This window comes from Echeneis naucrates, chromosome 4 (assembly GCF_900963305.1).
Source record: "Echeneis naucrates chromosome 4, fEcheNa1.1, whole genome shotgun sequence".
In the NCBI taxonomy this organism is placed as follows: Eukaryota; Metazoa; Chordata; class Actinopteri; order Carangiformes; family Echeneidae; genus Echeneis; species Echeneis naucrates.
The window spans coordinates 1,263,812-1,279,129 of record NC_042514.1 but is presented as its reverse complement, the minus strand read 5'-3'; the positions used below and the strand labels follow the sequence as shown (position 1 = coordinate 1,279,129).

Genomic DNA, 15,318 nt, shown 5'->3' with positions numbered 1-15,318 from the left:
TTTTAATAATTGTGGTTTAATCATTTTTCTTATTTATTCATGGTTAACCCTTCTAAACTGAGCGCCATCGCCGGCGGCCACCGCACTTCAAATTACCTTAAGTACGCAAATGTTTACTGTATCTGAGAAATTCCTGCGGTTTCTGAAAGCTGAGAAGTTGCTCTTCACAGCCAATATCAGGTCATTATGGTAATTCCACTCGCGTCGTTGGCGGAAGTTGCCGAATCTCTTCCTTCGTTGTTAACCATTAATACGTTCTGGACAGGACGCTTTCTGGCCCATTTATGGTTAAAATAAGTAAAAGGTCCTGGTGGACAATAGGGCTCTTCAGTGTAGAAGGGCTAAAATAGTTTTGTAGGTGAAGGTATAATTAAATACATCTTGTTCGGCCTTCAATAGATTTCAGTCCAGAGGTGGTTTAGTCAGTAGATAACATATGTGGTGAGGACACATCTTAAGAAGAAGAAGAAGAATAAGAAGAAGAATCTCAGTCCAACTCATAATCTGAATGTGTATCTTTCTTCTTAGTAAAAAAAAAAACTAGACTGTCCTCTAACAAAAACAACACTAGTCATGTTGGCAAACACCCAAAAGTAACATGTGCTGACGTTCACATAGTAAAACCTCAGATAGGAATTATGACTCCTGTCCTTGTGAAAGAATGGAGAAAGGCAGAAAGTCTACAGAAGGATGATGCTGGAGGGGGACAGAAAAATGTCAGTTAGTTATTCACTTCTGATTGTTTCCTGACCTTCACCCTGTGGTCATGATGACAATGGTCCCTTAACCATAGTGAGGTCGTCATTTTACCGTCATTAGCTTCAACCAAACTAAAATGGTTTTGTGTCTGAACCAATCCTTCACCATCACTGCATGACATCACAAACGTGACTCGTTAATCTAGCGACAGAGCAGACGTCACATCAGAAAACAGTCCATGTGCTGAGGTGTCACTGTGTGTCTTCACTGTCCTGTGTATGTTGAATCTCTTGAGCGTTCAGTGAAGCTCAAAACAAACAGCAGCAACAAGGTTGTGGGTTGGGTTCCCGGCCTGGGGCCTCCAAAGACATCCTGTTTGGGTTCATTGGTGACTCTAAACTGTTGGTCTGTCCAGTGTGACCCCGCCCCTCGCCCAGAGTGAGCTGGGATTGGCTGCTGCAGCCCCACTGACCCAGAAACAGATCAGAGGAGAAGATGAATGGATGAATAAAGGCAGTGATGGGGCGTTTCTTCAGGAAACGATGGGTTTTTATGTTCTTTCCTTTTTTCAGTGAAGATGGACAAAGCCCCATGAAGTTGAAGATACAATCAGCCGTGTGCGAACTGTGATTTTCCAACAGAGCAGCTCTGTGCAATACTTTAAGAAGAAAGTAAAAATAAGATTAGCTCAGACTTTGCCTATTAACTGCCAGAATTTTAAGCTGCATTGATGTTCAGAATTGAAAGCTCAGCTTGTCACAGACCTGAATGAATAATTGATCCTTTGAATAAAACACTAGGAAGCAACCCCACACTGACCACACAGGACTTAGCCTAATGGGTTTCCCACCTCCTCCTTTCTATGCAATCTCGGCTTTTTCTCTTTTCCATCCTTACAAAGACATACAAACAGCCGACCACCTAGACAATTACAGACGTCTGCCCATTTTGCCTTGGGAACCTTTGGCAGTTTATGGGCCAGATACCGCACGTAAGAACAAACAATTTAACACAGTCATGAAAGAGCAGAAAGAAGCACATTATAAAACGCTTTCACAAGGTCTTCTGCCTTCAGGTAAACGGTTCACCTCATGTCATTTTCCATTTATGAACATAGCACCCGGAGTAACAGTAATATGACAATTCTGTATTATTGAATTTTAGTTTGTACTGTGCACAGGTACATTGTATCATGAATATCTATTTGTTCAGATGCATTTCTCCCTCTTGCTTAGATAGTCTCACTTGAAAGCTCACTTTGTTAAACCAAGTTCAACCAATGCTAACTACATCTTCAGTCAGTAGGCCCAGCAATTGCCTCAACAAGTTTAAGCGCTGCTGATTTCAAGTTTGCAAAATGTCCACTTCAACTGTGACTGCTCTTCAGATCTAAAACTTTGTGATAAAAGAGTTTCTGGTTTGTATCCTTAAAGCAGCTGGGAAACTGTCTGGGGAAAATGAGTAACATGCTCTGCTGGCGTAGAAACCACAGCTAAGGTGCCGCTAAGCAAGGCAGCGAACTCTGCGGCTGCTCCCGCCAGGGTCAGTGACCGGTGCAGCTCCCAGGCCAGAACATAAAGTTGGAATTTACTTTATAAAGAGCAAACTCAGGTCATGTTTTCCCTGAATGTGTAAAAAATAGATTCGTCCTCACTCAAAGCATGTGTGGGAGGTACTAAAAATGAAATGTTCTTTGAAAAAAAATCACTTCACACTAAAGACTAAACACCCTCAGCATCACTTGAACCAACCCACTGACTGTGAACACAACTTCAGCATCTGCAACTAAATAAATGATGACATCCTCACCAGTTTTCTGTTTTCTTTTCTTTCCATCAATAGAAAAAAAGAAAAAGAAGAGCCAAGCCTGGTGACAATGTAAGAGAAGAAAAAATAACCACCTCGATCATGTTCCAGGCATTATGGCCCCTCTGGCTCTGTTTGATGTCTCTTTCCAACAAAGGGACAGAAACCCCCCACAGAACAGAACAGAACAAAGGCACAAAACACTTTCCATATAAATGTGAGTGGAAAGAACACTAAAACCAGAGTAAGAGTGAGCAGATGTGCCCGGCGCGGAGATGACACCATGTCGTACGTCTTTGAAAAAGCCACATGTGTCTGATGTTGGGGACATGTGTGACGTCTATCATCATTCAGGGAGCGCAGAGAAACACTGTGGTGCTGAAGCTGCTGCTGGGTCATCGTCAGTAGTGTCACTCCTGCCACCTTCTGGATCTCCGTGGCAGGGAGGAGGAAAAAGGAATGAAGTCGAGTTTAGAGGAATAAAACGGCTGTTGACATGAGGAGGCTGCAGACGAGAGTTTTAGGTGTAGAAATGTAAAGAATTCTTCTCTATTCAAAGATAATTAACATGTTATCAATGAAACCAAGTGTCCAACTGACTGTCAATGACAAAGAATCAGCGCTGGTAACGATATCGCTGACATAAAAACATTAATTCATTCAGGATCAGATCACTCTGACATTGGGATTGATCGAACTGTAGACGACCTGTTCTACCTCAGCAGGATGTCTTGTTTTGGATCATTTAAAAAGTAAATTGTAGTCTGCTGAAGGCCCCATAAAACACCACCTTGGACGGTGCCATCTCCTGTTTATCAATACAAGCAGATTTTTAATTTTGCTAGACAAAGTTAATTTACTTTGCCCTCCGTTCTCTTTGCCAAATATTATGAAGATTCATGTCAAGACCCCACCATCACCATCAGACTGTTGGTGTCTTCGTACTGTACAGAATCTGGCTTCATCCACTTTACACACATTACTTCCTCCAATAAAATAAAATCCCAATCTCATCAAGACTGATCTGGAAAATGTTGGTTAAATCAAATGATTTCAAAGTTATACAGCAAGTGGAGAGGTATCAGAAGGATCCACGATTTATACATCCAGGGTTCTGACTGACCCATATTCCAGAGCCAGGAAACTTGTCCTCACCACCACCACCTCCACAGGCAGCCTGGTCCAATACAGGTTAGCTGCAGAGGGCCCACTGATCCTGATCCAAAGCGACCCTGCGCTAATTCCCTGGTGAAAGCCACCCAGTCAGTCCAGCGATGCCTCAAAACCTCAAGGTTTATATGAACAAGCTCCACTCTGAATGAGAACCCAGGAGCGAGGCCGGTAATAACAGACCTCAGGAAAAAAGCTTTTGACCAAAGAGAGAGTGCTGAACAGAGACTCACCCCGTTCGCCCCCTCGTTTTCTTTCCCTGCAGGTTTTGGGAGAATATCGAACACGCTTCCTGTAAAACTGTGTAGTATTTATTACAGCCTCCGTTTTTGATGGCTGGGGTCACGTAGCCTGCTGTCTATTTATCCTAGAGCTTATTTACTACATTAGGCTTGGTTTCTGTTCCAGGAGAGGAAGAAAGGAGCGAAATCTAAGATGCACAAACTAAATTGGTAGCAAATGTATAGCCTCCAACGTGCCCCTTGGCCCTACAGCATTTTTCAAGCGCTCTGCTCGCCGTGCTCCAAGACGCGGGGACGGCTTTTCTCTGAAATAATATTTCAACAGTGGTTACAGACGAAAACCGGCGCCATCTCTCAGCTTGGGCTGTTCCCACCAAAGTGCAGCATAAGGGATTTTCATTTTATTTCTGGGAAGATGTTATGCTTTGCAGCGTAGCAGCGGTGGCCTTAAGGTTAACAGGCAGGTTCGTGACCAAAAAGGTCGCAGGTTTGAATCCTCGGAGTGAGTGGTCAAACAGAAGCAGCTATGCTCTGTCCACTGAGGTGCCTTTGAGCCAAGCATTCAACTGCAGGAGCTGCGCACTGGTTTCAGTAGGAGACTGTGGTTGTACTGGGCCGCTCCCCAGGTTGGATGAATGTAACTGTGTGAATGTGTACCAGGGCGTTACTGGAAAAACGAGCATGTGTGCTCAAATCCCCAGGAAAGGTTAAAAACAGACATGAGCGCCGAGACTACCAGGCTGCCCACACGTGCCTGAAACTGGAGCTATATAAACAAATTGAAAAACACACCTTGTGTTGATGAGAGCTCGTTTAGTTCTATGGTATAGTCATTCTGGTCAGCCATTTTGCAAAAAGGATTTGCACTAAGTTTGCGATCAGTGCCTGAAAGATGCTTCAAAGGCGACTCAATCACCGTTCCTCTGCCGCTGAAGTCTCTCAGAGATGACTTTGACCATCTCATTTTCATTTAAATGGCTCAGTGGAGAACCATTTGCTTTCCTCTTCCCTAAAGCCTCAATAAAAACCAATGAGCTGATGAAAACAGGAAAGCCTTGTTGTTGTCTTATACAAACAGCATATGGTTTGCTCAGTGTGGCTGAACATGGCAGCAATCCTTCAACTTCATTTGCTCCTCTGTAGCAAGTCGTCTTCTCACCATCTGGCCAATTATGAAGTTCCACATTCTCCAAGTTTCTTTTGTCAACACTTTACAAGAACCAGATTCGAGCGCAGAAAAAATGCAGCGTATGAAGGTGCTGTGCAGCCTGCTGTGAAAGTTAGATTTATTTATGTACATACACGTGCCCACCATAGCATTGTGACCTCTGACAGGTGAGGTGAATCTGTGGTTACCGTGGATACCTGTCAGTGGGTGGGGTCTGGATGCATTATGGGAAGAAGAAGAGGAACAACAACCAGTTCAAGGTGTTGGCTGGGTTACAGATCTCAGTCCAGTCCAGTCCAGTCGCTTTGGGATGAGCAGGACCAGCAAGTCCAGATCCATGAAGGTTCCACCTCGCAACTTCCAAGACTTGCTGCTAAAGTCCCAGTCCAGATCTCACATCTTAGCTTTAGAGGCCTAGATGGGTCCAGACTTCCAGGGTCAGGAAACCACACGGCATCTGTGTTCTTTGTATTGAGCTTCATTGTGACCATACCTACCATGTGCTTCACCAATTTTAATTTGAAAAGTCATGTTTTTCTGCGTTTCATCTTCAGATGAATCAACGTCCCTTCAGGTAAGCATTCAGCTCTTCATTCTGTGACTGTGAAGCCACAGCAGATTTTTGTCTCATCTTCGGACAGCTAGCTTCTCTCTCTCGTTACGCTAAGAGTAGCCAAGCTAGTTGCAGGCCGAACTAACTCCACGTTAATTAGAGCCTCCATTAGTTAGTTGTCTCTTGCTGTCTCATGAGTAATGTGAAGATTTTTGTTGACGTGGTTTCAAATTGCAAAACAATCACCTCAGCTGCTCCCGCAGGAATCTAGACATTCCCAGAAGCTTAATCGACATCTTCACTGTCTTCACGTTGTCGTCAGCGGCCCCTGATTGTTTTGGGGGGTTTCTTTTTTCCAAAAACTAAATGTATTTCCCCTCTGGACCTTAAATAGATAAAGGAGCAGGATGTGTTCCTGACAGGCTCTGATCAGCAGCCATGCATGTAGCTGTCAGGATGTTGCAGACGTTTAAAAAGATATCTCCTTCCCGAAGGCAAAGTGAAATTAATGGTGCTATTGTAAACACCTGTCACACAGCCCAAATCCAACAAAGCACAAGGGCTTCCAAAGAGTCTTGGTCTGTCAGGCTCTGCTGTTCTTGCTGCTGTTTCATGTCTTGGCGGTTTCTGCTGCTAACATCATGGAGGTGAAGGCATGAAGCCTCTCAAGATGTGTTGCACCATTACACCTTGTTGCCCCCCCCCCCCTTGTCTTGGTCTCCAGAGGAGGTGTTACAGACTCAGCCTCCTGCTGACGGATTGTCCACTAGCTCTGAAAACTGAGCAGAGTGTTGTGGTGATTTTCTTGTGATGGTGGATTCAGTCGCGCTTTGAATAAATTTCTAAAATGTGCATGAGGTTGATGAGAGTTTTATGGCATGTTTACACATGTGTGTAGTATATTTTTGCTGCAGTGTGTGTACATGGACTGGATCTTCATGTGCGTACATGATGTGAAAGACTATGGCTCTTCATGAAATTGCCTCAGAACATTTAAAGTATTAAGTGAGATTGATGTTTGACTCAGGGGCCTCTGCTGTTCGGGAGCTAAGCCAGAAAGTGCTGTTACCCAGCTACTTCTGTCTATTCATGATTATCTGGCAAATCAAACAAGTGTCAGGATGTTTCTTTTTCTCTGCTGAACCTCTGAGTCCACAACATGACCACTGGGTGGAGTAGACACTTACAGTCAATACAGACAGGAGTGCTTTTCAATTCTCTGAATTTTTTGATGAGATCTTTTCTATTTGTTCTTTAGTCATTAACATCCTTTCTCATTTTGTGTAAATTATAAATAAGTTTTTGTTTTTCTCATCATCAGATGTTTTGGAAAATCATCAGTTGTTAAAAACATGCTTTAATTTTTTGCTATAATCTAAAAAGAACGTACAGTGAAGGACATAATTAGGCCACAGAGAGTATATCTATATTTCTTTGAATATGTTCAGGATCCTTTTGTCACACGGTGAGAGTTCTGGCAGCTGAGCGTCTACTGCCCTCTACAGGAGAGATGCTCCTTCTGCTCCATTACCACCATCACTTCACCACTGTCTACGGTGTCACTTTGACTTTGTCAGGAGCAAAGTGAGAAACATCTTGATACAAATATATATTTATTGCAAAAAATAATGAGCACTCATTTGTGGAGGAGGCTGAAAAAAAGGACACAAACAAACTAGAAAGTTCATGACAGTCCCAAAAATTCACATGTAAAGTTTTGGAATGAAGACGTCCCAACCAGATATGACTGGTTAAGTGAAAAACAAGTAGCCTTTGTCTTAAGCAGTTTCATTGTGCTATAAAACCGTCTGAACAACAGCTGAACTGACAAAGAAATGGTCCGATTGTGGATTTCTGCAGTAACTAGAAGTCAGTGTGATCTTTAGTATCACGAGTTAAATGGACTTTGGAGTGGAATCCTCTTCTCTGTTCACATTCAACCTTTTTATAGAATGTAAAATGAAAATTTTGAAGTCAGAGACAAAAGCACCAGCTTGGCTTATTAGTTATCAGCTACATTGAAACCACACAGCCATTCCTTAATTTCTCCACGACACTTTAAAAACACTGATGTTTATTAATGTACGACACTGTCATGTCACTACACAACTATATCCTGAGTGTGTTCCTTGGCTTTGTGTGTACTCCCACTGATGTGTTGAACTGATCTGCAGGATAGTGTGTGTTTGTTTGTTTGCACTGATTTAGGTATTCAAACTCCTCTCTCCTCAGAAACCTATTAGCACAATGTCTGCAAAACACTTTTCTTTTGGACTGTTGGGCCTCCTCAGACCACACAGGTGTGTCAGTCACTGTCTGATGATTCACTGGAGCTGAAGGAGGACGAAGAAGAGGATGATGATTGATGCTTTCTGGTCTTTTGGCTCTTCTTGTGATGCTTCCCGTGCTGCTTTTTGTTCTTCTTGCTTTTTTTCTTGTGGCTTTTCAGTTTCTTTTTCTTCTTCCTCTCCTCTCTATCAGATGAAGAGTCGGACCTGCTGTGCTTCTTCTTCTTCTTTGTGGTCTCCTCCTCACTTGATGATGAAACAGACCTTTGAAGACAAAGAAAATAAGCAAACGGTTGAAAAGCCACAAACTTTTTAACCCTATTATGCCCATACAGATCTTTAGATTTTAACGCTCTGCAATAGATTAAGCTGTTTTTTTCTCTTTAAACTAGAGAATTTGTTTGTGGTCTTGAAGGATTAACGTTAGTTTATATTGTTGGTTAAAAGCTCATTTTTTTGTGGCAGTGTATCTGCTCATGCTGTAGAGATGCGTCACGTCTTCATTAACTTCATATCTTTCCATATGCACGTTTCTGTTGCCAGACAAAAACAACTGACTTTTAGATTAAGGTTGGAAAAGTGACCTCTTTCTGGACATTCGATCTCGGCTCTTCTTCTGTTTACGTCTCTCTTTTCTCCCACCTTCATCGTCATTGTGGGAACCTGACAGAGAAGATATGTAGACAGGATACTTTTACTCTAACAATTACTGCTCATGAAGTTAAAAAGGCAAAAGTAGTTAGTTAAAGCTTTGGCAGCACGTGTTTCATACCTCTGCGTTGCGGGCCACTTCGCCCCAGCTTGTCATTGCGCTGAGCTGCAGGAATGTCGTCCTCGCTCTCTTCACTGCTGGTGCTGCTGACGTCCAGAACAATGTCCTTCTGAGGGTCGACTCGGACAAAGTTTCGACACTCAAACGTTAAATGGCCAGCTGAAAAGAAAGAAGAAGAAAAAACCTAACTAACTTTTTCAAAGGCTGTAGGGAAACATGATTTTATTTTCACTTAGTCTCCATCAACACGAGAGCTTTGATTAGGGCTCAACCAAGACTTACGGTATCCACATTTCTTGCACCCAGCTCTGATGTTGTCTTTATTTGGTCCTGGAAAATAAAGAGGTCTTTTTATTGTGTGCATGAAACTACTATGGCATCAACATGAATGTAACCTGACCAGGTCCTGGTCTGAACATCATGAAGTCACTGTGGGATTTCATGAAGAGACGGAAACCTCTCCAACAAGGACAACCAGGTTGAACTGGTGCTGCAGGTTCGGTCACACCAAACGAACGAACCTGGTTCTGTTTATCAACCGTAAACTGACCGAACTTCGACCAGGACTGTCGAGAAGGTGGCTGTCATTTCTAGCAGGAAGTGAAGAGAAGCAGCTAACGCTCATTAGCTCCTCTGTTGTGTTAAACGGAGTAAAACAGGGAAAATCACAACACGGTCTTGAGTGTGTAAGTGTTTATGAATGGAGCAGGATGAACACACAGATTAATGAGAGCTGCTTTGGCTCATTTCAATGCTAACTTAAAGCTAACGTTGATGCTAGCGCCTTTTGGGGTTCGTTTTCCTCAAATCGACCAAAACGGCGACAAAAACTGAAACGTGAGCTAAAATAAATGCTCCTTTACCTGGAACAGCCATGATGAAGAGAAACGTTTCTTTTATGAATTTATTTTTTTCAAATAAAAGATATTTTCTGTTTCCGGAAGGCGATCGGACTGAATTTCGTCCGGTCCGCGCTGAAAATAGAGTCGACCGGAAACGAGCGATGGGAACGACGAGGTCCTCAGTTTGGTTCCGTTTCCGTTCCCCTCGGAGAACCGGATTCTTTTCACAACAGCGCCACCGCCTGAGATGGAGTCAGCAACAAAACAACACAAATGAATTCACCAGCACAACAATAAAAAGAACCCAAGGGACGTGACTGAGAATCTCACAACCTGACCTGAGATAAAAGCAAAGTGTTCAAAAGAAAACAATACAAAAAAATTCTACAGCAGTAAATTATATAAATAAAAAGAGTCTGGGTAGAATTAGGTAAAAAGGCCACGGCCAGAAACTCTCTTTCCGGTCTGAGTCAGCACACATGAGTTTTGGAGCAGCTCTGGTTGAGATATGCTGTGGGATAAAAATCAGAGCATTTAGTGACTCTGCTTCGAAACTCAGTCTGAATATCTAACAGTTGTTGTCTTCTGGTGTTGGGTCAACGTTCATATGTGTTCAGGAACAATGAGACAATAACATTGTGAGTGTTGTGTATTTGAAAGCCTTTATGCTCTCCCTGAATTTCGACTCGCTCCATTAACAAAATGGTGAAAATGAATTTTTTGCTGATGGCTCCTATTGAAGCTCGTTGTGGTTTTTGTTCGGGTTAATTGAAGGCTGCCTGACGAATGGAAAATGTTGTCATGTGCACGGGCCCCCCCAGACATGCTGTCATCATCAAGCCTGTGACCGCGCTGCACACACACAGCCTCAATCTTGCTCCTTTGATGATGTCGCCTGTCGCAGTGACTGTTCTGCCAGAGTCACCACTCTACGCCACTTTATTTACGGAGAAAACTGAAATTAGTCTGGTCCCTGAAGCCTAATCAGGCGATGCCTCTTGATAAGATTCGTCCCACCTCAAACATTCCACTCAGACAGAGGACTTTGGTCCATAACAGCTCATTACACTTCTCTTTGTCTTCTGCCGTTTCAGTCACCTCACATGCTTTAAAACACGTGCCGCCTTTACATTGACATTCAGAATCACACCGTCTTCATGTTTTTATGATTCTTGTCTCTTTTTTTGTTGTTGTTTTGAGATGTTTTAAATTGTTGCTCCTTTTCTTCAACATGGTGCTCTGCTTAGAACAGAGCCTTTCTCTGCGTTGTTCATATCTGGACTTGCCTCAATTATTTAACAAGTTTTAGATGCAGTTCAAAGGCGCGTGCTGTATCTCTTTGTTTCAGTTTGTTCTCACCTGAGGCAAAAACCTGACAGAGACAAAGATTTATCAGAAACCTGTGCAGCTGTCGAGAAATGTTAAGTTCACTTTTCAGCCACTGGAAGGTGCAAACAACACTTAAAGAAAAGAAAACTCAGCCCCTATAAAACACTTCTGTTACTCTGAGGTGTTGCAATAAAAAGAGAAATGACACAGCAGGGCTTGTTTGTGCACAGTAGGTCTTTAGACCAAAAACCAAAGATGAAGAATTCAGTCACGGAGTAAACAACATTTCTAATTGCTTGCATGTTAGTCATTTGCCCATCTACACCAACGCAGCGGAAGAAATTGATACCAGCAGTGTGAGACACACGGAACTTCTCTGCTGCTCACAAGTGTACTGTGTTCATCACATTCCCTTCAAAATAATGTCATCTCAGACGTTTCAGTTTTGTTCTCACTCACATATAATTATTCCGCACTCTTCAAGGTTTTATTGCATTTGTGTTAAAGCCACAGTCTGTGGTCCAAGTGGAAAGGAGCAGTTCTTAAAAAAATCTAATTCATGCACCCTAAAAGTTGAGTTGTGAGGATTTAACTGGACGTGTTAACTCCTGGAGTTAATCCCTCAGCTTGGTGCTCATTCACAGAAACGTTTTATTTGTGGACTGGCTGACGTGGAGTGAGCCGACATTAGCTCCAGCTCCAGCTCACAGATCGTTTGGAGGCTGCATTTCAAGGCTCCTTCATATGAGCCCAAAAATGAACGAAGGTGGATCCTTCATGACCCAATAAAAAATAAAAACACCCAAACGCAGAACAACAAAAAATCACAACATGAGTTACAATGTGAAATAAAGAAGACTTTTTCTTTGGTTTTGACAGTCCCATTAATTCACTGAGGATGACCATGTTTGATTCTTCTGCTCCTTTTTCTGTCAGTGCTGATTCATCATCTGAACTTATTTCTGTGAGCAGAGTTACCGTGAGCATGTAACACAGTTTTTCATCGGCTTTGTCATGGTGAGGTACACCTCACCTCACCTGTGTCAGGTGAAACCAGCCACCTTTGCTCTTTTATCACTTTGTCTTGCTGATGAATTGTTTATGCGACGTTGTTGAAAGGTTCTGCTTTTTTTAGCGTGATCTTTTGAACTAGCATCTCAGCGGGAGTCCAATCAGGCTTCAGGTTTCCAATTTTGACTTAATTCACGTTTATTTTTAATAACCTGAACTGTGAATATGTTTGAAGTTTACTTGGTCAGAGAAAACAGATGCCTCTCTGAGTCAGGAGGGGCGTTGACTTTGGTGGTAGCTGGTGTGCACATCACAGCTTTCTGACGATGACCGAGTAAGACCGGAGTAAAACTCCTTCTTTTTCATCCCTTTGTGAGCCTCAAAACAAAGACAGAGCTGCAGCTGTGAAACTGTGATATCCTATTTGCAGTATACACAGCACCACTTTATATATGAAAATATCACACTTTGACAGCATACGTCATAACGTATTGTTGAATCTAATGGGGAGAAGAGATGTTCTTGTTTCTCTGCAGCTTCTATGAGTCAACGGTGAAACAGCTCTTGTTTTTTATTTCTTGTCTCTGGGCAAACAAATGAAACATGATTTTTTTTTTCTTTTCTCTAAATTTTGACGGGAATAACTGTGTAAACGTGTGATACTTCCATTTGGTTTGTGGGTATTTTCCTTGACTGACGTTGGATTTAAATGTTGCACTGCATGCTCAACCTTTCCAGAGAAACCAATCCTCCTGCCACTGCAGGACTTCGACAGAGGGACATTCTCCTTCACGGACGGCACAACCTTTCACAACCACTCATTATGTCAGCCGCTGAAGCTGCTGAATAATGCACAGACACAACACACACACTTAAGAGTGCAAGGTAAATTGCTGCTTGTCGTTCTTAGATCGGACTTGAAGTGAACTTCTCCAACTGAGATGAGTCATTGACTTTACACATCGAGGTCAGATCGCCCCGGAATGGATTAAATAAAACTTTGACAGTGTGCTAATTAATGATGCTGAAAACAAAAGATGGAAACAATCTGTGACCATAAAATGGAAAATGTGCTTTTGAACGAACTTCATTATTCACGTCTTTACGTCACAAATGCATCAAAGCCACAACTTCTGTCAGAGGCCTGACAAACTGCTCTGGTCCCAAGTTTATGTTAACGCAACTCTACAAGCATCTGCAGACCTGGACTGGAGACATTTTTCATTCTTCTGTCACATTTCTTATTGAGAAAGAGGCAAAACTCTCTAAAGGGGTCTCTGGTCTGGTCTCTGGTCTGGTCTGGTCTCTGGTCTCTGGTCTCTGGTCTGGTCTCTGGTCTCTGGTCTGGTCTGGTCTCTGGTCTCTGGTCTCTGGTCTGGTCTCTGGTCTCTGGTCTCTGGTCTCTGGTCTCTGGTCTGGTCTCTGGTCTCTGGTCTGGTCTCTGGTCTGGTCTGGTCTCTGGTCTCTGGTCTGGTCTGGTCTCTGGTCTCTGGTCTCTGGTCTCTGGTCTGGTCTCTGGTCTCTGGTCTCTGGTCTCTGGTCTGGTCTCTGGTCTGGTCTCTGGTCTGGTCTCTGGTCTGGTCTCTGGTCTCTGGTCTGGTCTCTGGTCTGGTCTCTGGTCTGGTCTCTGGTCTGGTCTCTGGTCTCTGGTCTCTGGTCTCTGGTCTGGTCTCTGGTCTCTGGTCTGGTCTCTGGTCTGGTCTCTGGTCTCTGGTCTCTGGTCTGGTCTGGTGTAGCAGATAGAGGCCAAATAATTAGCAAACAAAAAAAAAAAAACATAATTCTTGGACATCTGTGCTTCTTCTGCGAAAACGAAGACTTTATCACAAGTAATTGTCCAACAGTCACATCATGGATTAATCAGCTATGGTGAAAACGATTGTGTCGCTGCAGGGGATGACTGAGAGCGAGAGGGAGCGAAGAACATCTTTCTGCCATCACAGCGCTCACACGTCAGTTCGCAGTTTACAGAGATATGAATTACAAATCCATCTACAGCTCCGGCTGTTCCCTGGGTGGTCCAGGAGAATCTCCAAGAAATGTCAACCACACGGCTTATTGGCAATCCATCCGTGAGCATGTGACCTGAATGCCCGGTTTGAAAATGGAGGTGACTGGCTCTGAACGAAGTGAGAGAAAGAAGCAGCTCAGCGAACGGGCCGCTGCCGGGTCAGTACCTGGCGGACGCTGAGGAGGATGTTTTTGGATTGGAGCCGGCCAAGGAAAATAAACCGAGTCTGACCTCAAGCGCCAGCCACCTCACCACCTGACACAATGTTCACACAAGCATGAGCGTCGCTCCTGGGTGGCCGTGGAGGAGCAGGGAACTCTCTGGCATCTTTTCAAAAGGGAAAACAAAAGTGATCCTATTCCACCACACCGGACCGGACCCTTTTATTTATTTACTTTCATCTCTTTGTGCTTTATTTACGTTCCCACCAGCTACAATAAAAACTAGTTCGGACTTTTTGCACTTCAGAAACTGTTGGACGTTTCTCCCGTTTCTTGTCCGAATTCTTGCCAGGTGAGGCAGCAGCGGGAATTGATTTCTTTCGAACAATACTTCTGTATGCCGTAGGAGTCCGATTGACCCCCCCCACCTCCACCTCCCGTCCTCCCTGCCTGAATCTTTCCATGCGTGTGTGATGCCCAGCGTAATGAGGGCTCTTTGATGTGGAGGAGATCTCGGGTAAGCAGAGTGCTTAGTTGAGTGGGAGGTGAATAATGTGATGCAGGTAAAACTCCTGTTTCCTCCCAGCAGCCCTCGCTCAGCCATCCTGAATGCTGATGCTTCTTTCTGGGTTCCACAGTTTCTGTCTTCCTGTTTAATCCTGGTTTTCAGTCAACATTTAGCTCGTTAAGACAACAAGCTCATTATCACAGCTTCGTCTTTGCTGTTTGTTTCTCTGCTCCTTGAACCTTTCCTCCCACTTTACCTCTTCTGAAACCTACACAATCTAAAAACACCAAACATGTGTGAGCTGCTGACTGACGTGTGTCCACAGAGGACTCTGAGAGACAAACACTTTGAGTCAGTGCTTTGTGGAGGAAGAAGCTGGGCAGCGTGGGGAGGGAAAAAGGTCTGCTCTTTGATTTGATGAACTGCTGAAAGGTGAGTGTGGATGTGTGTTTCTTCATCCTCTGCCTCCATCCCAAAAACGACATGCAATCTAAGGATACTGGATGGTCATGATGGAGGGAACATACATTTGCTTTCCATCAATCCTTTATCCCTTCTGTCGATGGCTTTTGAAGGTCAGCCATTGCTGCAAAAGGACGTACAGTGTGAGCTGCACTTCGGGCGTTGGGAAGTGGAAGGAAGGTGAAAAAACTGCAACTGTGGAAAAGAGAAATAAGTCGGACAGCTGCTGAGGTTTTAAAGCTCGGGGGGAAGACGATGTTGTTGCTGCTGAGCTTCTTGCTCCTCAGAGTATGTGA

General features: G+C 43.6%; 1 protein-coding gene across 1 annotated transcript; it reads right to left on the bottom strand.

Moving 5' to 3' along the window:
* Window positions 1-7,234: 7,234 nt before the first annotated feature.
* Window positions 7,235-9,678, bottom strand: srek1ip1 (SREK1-interacting protein 1). Its single transcript, XM_029500601.1, has 5 exons — window positions 9,562-9,678; window positions 8,981-9,028; window positions 8,699-8,857; window positions 8,511-8,589; window positions 7,235-8,190 (listed from the first exon to the last, which is right to left on the bottom strand). Exons 1-5 carry the CDS (start codon window positions 9,572-9,574, stop codon window positions 7,944-7,946), a joined length of 546 nt encoding a protein of 181 aa, XP_029356461.1. The 5' UTR covers window positions 9,575-9,678; the 3' UTR covers window positions 7,235-7,943.
* Window positions 9,679-15,318: the final 5,640 nt, after the last annotated feature.